Source organism: Taudactylus pleione, unplaced genomic scaffold (genome assembly GCF_031769625.1).
Source record: "Taudactylus pleione unplaced genomic scaffold, aTauple2 ptg000124l, whole genome shotgun sequence".
NCBI lineage: Eukaryota > Metazoa > Chordata > Amphibia > Anura > Myobatrachidae > Taudactylus > Taudactylus pleione.
Window position 1 is genome coordinate 2,964,719 of NW_028284526.1, and position 3,606 is coordinate 2,968,324.

At 39.7% G+C, this 3,606-nt stretch overlaps 1 protein-coding gene across 1 annotated transcript; it reads right to left on the minus strand.

Moving 5' to 3' along the window:
• Positions 1-2,261: 2,261 nt before the first annotated feature.
• On the minus strand, positions 2,262-3,221 carry LOC148523971 (olfactory receptor 4P4-like). The gene has a single exon (XM_088472484.1). It carries the CDS (start codon positions 3,219-3,221, stop codon positions 2,292-2,294), a length of 930 nt encoding a protein of 309 aa, XP_088328610.1. The 3' UTR covers positions 2,262-2,291.
• Between the last annotated feature and the right edge of the window lie 385 nt (positions 3,222-3,606).

Below are 3,606 nucleotides of genomic sequence, written 5' to 3' on the forward strand. Positions count from 1 at the left end.
GATCCCTGTTGGGATAACAACCATCGGGATGCCCCTGTCGGCATTTTGACAGGAGGCATCCCGACAGCCAGCATTTCATACCGATTCCATTAGTCCCCATAATGGGAAAAGTATGATACTTGGATCTTGTGGCTCTCTGTGCCAGGGATTTATCTATAATAATATAGCATTATGCTTAAAGGCTACAAAGACACATTTCAAAGCGATCTCATTATATAATTTTTATACCAGTTTTTGGAACCATCAGGGAGAAAATTCTATGGACTGTAAATTACTGTAAAAACTTTTGAACATAATTCAAAGATTGTTCAGGAACATAAGGACGTTGTTAAAGTGATGATCATGATTAATCAGGATATATGAGCTGGAATCTGAATGGTCGGGAACAGTAGGATTTAGAAGGAAAGTGAAATGTAAAGAATTTATTTTATAAACCGAATTTTTCTGTTAGATTTTTTTGGGACAAAATCCTAAAACAGTGGTGACAACGGGATGTGTTCTAGATTACTTATAAACCTTACTTATTATAACAGATAATGAAATAATTCACACAAATACAGATTCTAAAATAAATGACAATGCTTTTACTTAAAGATAGCTTAATCATACATGTATTTTGCCAGTGCAGACTTACAACAAAGACTTGTAAAATAAATTTGTGACACCCAGTGCAGAAATACCAGTCAGCCAATTTTATACACATGTATGGCAATGGCACCAGCACCCCCAGACCCTCCTTGTGCGCTCTCTCTCTCTCTCCTCTGTCCTCTGACTGCTCCCCCTCCCTCTCTCTCTGCTAAGTTTTATATAATTTTGGCTATACCTCCAGTTAACCCAATGGGGAATATTAATCTATTTAATATTCGTATGTGCTAAGCTTTAATTGGTTATGGGTGTCTTAACCATAATATTGACACTTATTCTGTGTTATCTGTTTGTTCCCATGTAGGCCCCTTTAGCCTTCAACTCCTGCTTATGGCAGAAAAAGGCTATCTTGATTTAACTATTTTAGTTTATAAAAACTGAGACTTGCTGTCTGCCTTTCTGCACATGTTAAAACCAATACACTTTCAACCCATAATTCCTACTGCTAGAATGGTTAACATACCTGCATCAGACTGCAACTCACACAACTATACTGATGCTGAATATAATCTCAAACATTTCTATACACTCTTAATTGCAATGCAGGTAATAATAAAATACATAAGCATGCATATATCCGTGAATTGCTGACGAGATGTGTACATATTCCTGTGTTATCAGTGGATTCTAATTTTTGAGCAATAGCAATTAAGCAAAGTGACAATATGGGTGGGATGTACTAAGGTCAAAAATGCGCTTACCACATTTCTCTTTATGTTCCAGACTCTGGAATGCAATACATTCTGGAGTTTGGACCCAATGGGTAACACCATCTTTAGATGGCATTCCCCAGTAGAAGCCTGTGGGCTTCTTTTTGCAACCCTTTAATGAGAGGGTTCCCATTGGATCCCTCCCAGCTTGTCATTCTGTGTATGTGCAGAATGACCACAGAGGGATTTCTGGGTCATAAACCCCGAAGCCCCTCTTTTGCAAAGGACAGTTCTACCGGGAGATCCAATCCATTGTAATTTTCTAGGCACTTCATACATACCTACTGTCTTGGAAGTCATGGGAGGCTTCTAATTTTTCAGGTAACCTGCCGCACCCCTGATACAGTAGGCACTTCTCCCCCATTCTGCTCACTTCCTAGTGAAGTGGGCAGAATGTAGGAGAATTTCCAGGGCAATTGAGGGTTCCCGTGTAGGTGGCTGAATGATGCAATTCTTCATGAATCGCATCATTTGACCCTGCTGCTATTTAAATTTGCACCAATCACGGGAATTTACCATGAGGGGTGTGTCTTAATGACACGACCCATCAGGCCCTGTCCCTACATTGCCATCCACCTGCTTCTCCCGGGGAGGAAAAATCTAAAGTCGGCAAGTGTAAGGTACTTACCAGTGATATTATCACAGGTATGTACCTGATAGGAGGTGGAATGTGCAATATCGTGAGTGCGATGCTTAGTATTTCCCACCCTATGTGCCATTAAATGGGTACAAAATCATATACAAAAGTTAAAGGGATGAATGCGGTCAAAGGTGCAGCAAAAGACAGCTGATTTCCTACCCACATCCGGAGCTCAGATAATGCACCTAAACTGGGGCTACGCTTTCCAAATGCAGCATCTAATACTTTGCTTACAGTATGTTGTCGCTTATGGCAGTTCTCGGTGAATATCAAAGTGTTCAGTTTAATTCAGTTGATCAAAATGTTATTTTCTGCAAATTGTGAATGACTTTTATTTTTAAGGCGTGTGTCCGTACCCCGTATATCAGGGGGTTAAGGAGGGGTGGGAAAACTACAGGAGTAACAGAGAACAGAACATGAACAGTAATGGGGAGTTTAATGCTACCCAGTCTGTATCTAATGAACACAAAGAAAAATCCTGCTAAAAAGACAGAGAAGTTGAGTAAATGGGTCACCAGGGTGTGGATGGCTTTCTGACGGGACTCTTTGGAGACTCTCAGGCAGATGACAAATATCTGCAGGTAGGAGAACACAGTGACTGAGATGGCTATAATTAAGTAGACAGAGACTCCGGCACCTGAATAGATTTTACTGAGAGAATAGTCTGAGCAGGACAGACTAATGAGGGACATATTATCACAGAATATATTATTTATCTTATTCCCACAAAGAGGAAGTGCCCAAGTCAGTAGAATACCTATGAGGACAACAGTGAATGTCATTACACAAGATCCGATGATGAGCGTTATAATTTTCTTGTTGGTCATCAGGGTGACATAGTGCAGAGGGTGACAGACGGCCAGGTAGCGGTCATACGCCATGAGGGTAATCGTGCTCATTTCAAACAGAGCAAATAGTGTAACAGATAGAGTTTGAATAATACATCTACCATGGGAGATGGTCTTAGAGAAGGTGATCAGGTCACCTATCAGCTTTGGGAACAATGTAGAACTTCCTAGAATTCCATTGAGGACCAGCTTACTTATGAGAATGTACATGGGCTCATGTAGGCTTTGTTCTTTCATCACTACAAATACAATATTAATACTTAAAAATACAATAAATACATATGTAATGATAGAAAGAACAGAAAGCAAATATGTGAATTCTGCCATCTGTACGAGTCCCAGAAGGACCAGGCTGCTGCTGTCATTGGACACGTCCATTCTGCTTCTTTCTCTTCAAACCAGAGATTTATCGGAGATTACAGAGGATTCTGCAATATAAAAACACAAATCAAATGTTTATTTTTTTATTTGTAATCTACAAAGTTCAGGCCAGTGATCTGCATCTGCATTTTATTTTACTTATTAACATACAATGGGCAGAATGTATGAAGCCTTGAAGAGAGATAAGGGAGAGATGTTACCCAAACCAACCAATCAGCTGCTAAGTCTGTCATTTCAAAGACTGTGCTGAATAAATGACAGAAGCTGATTGGTTACTGTGGGCAACTTCTCCACTTTATCTCCCTCCAAGGCTTATACATCTCCCCCAATATCTCTATTGTAGCTTTCAAGCAAATTCAAAATAAATATAATCTATTAATGG

Coding starts and splice junctions, on each gene's coding strand:
- LOC148523971 (XM_088472484.1), bottom strand. CDS start 3,221: ATGGACGTGTCCAATGACAGCAGCAGCCTGGTCCTTCTGGGACTCGTA.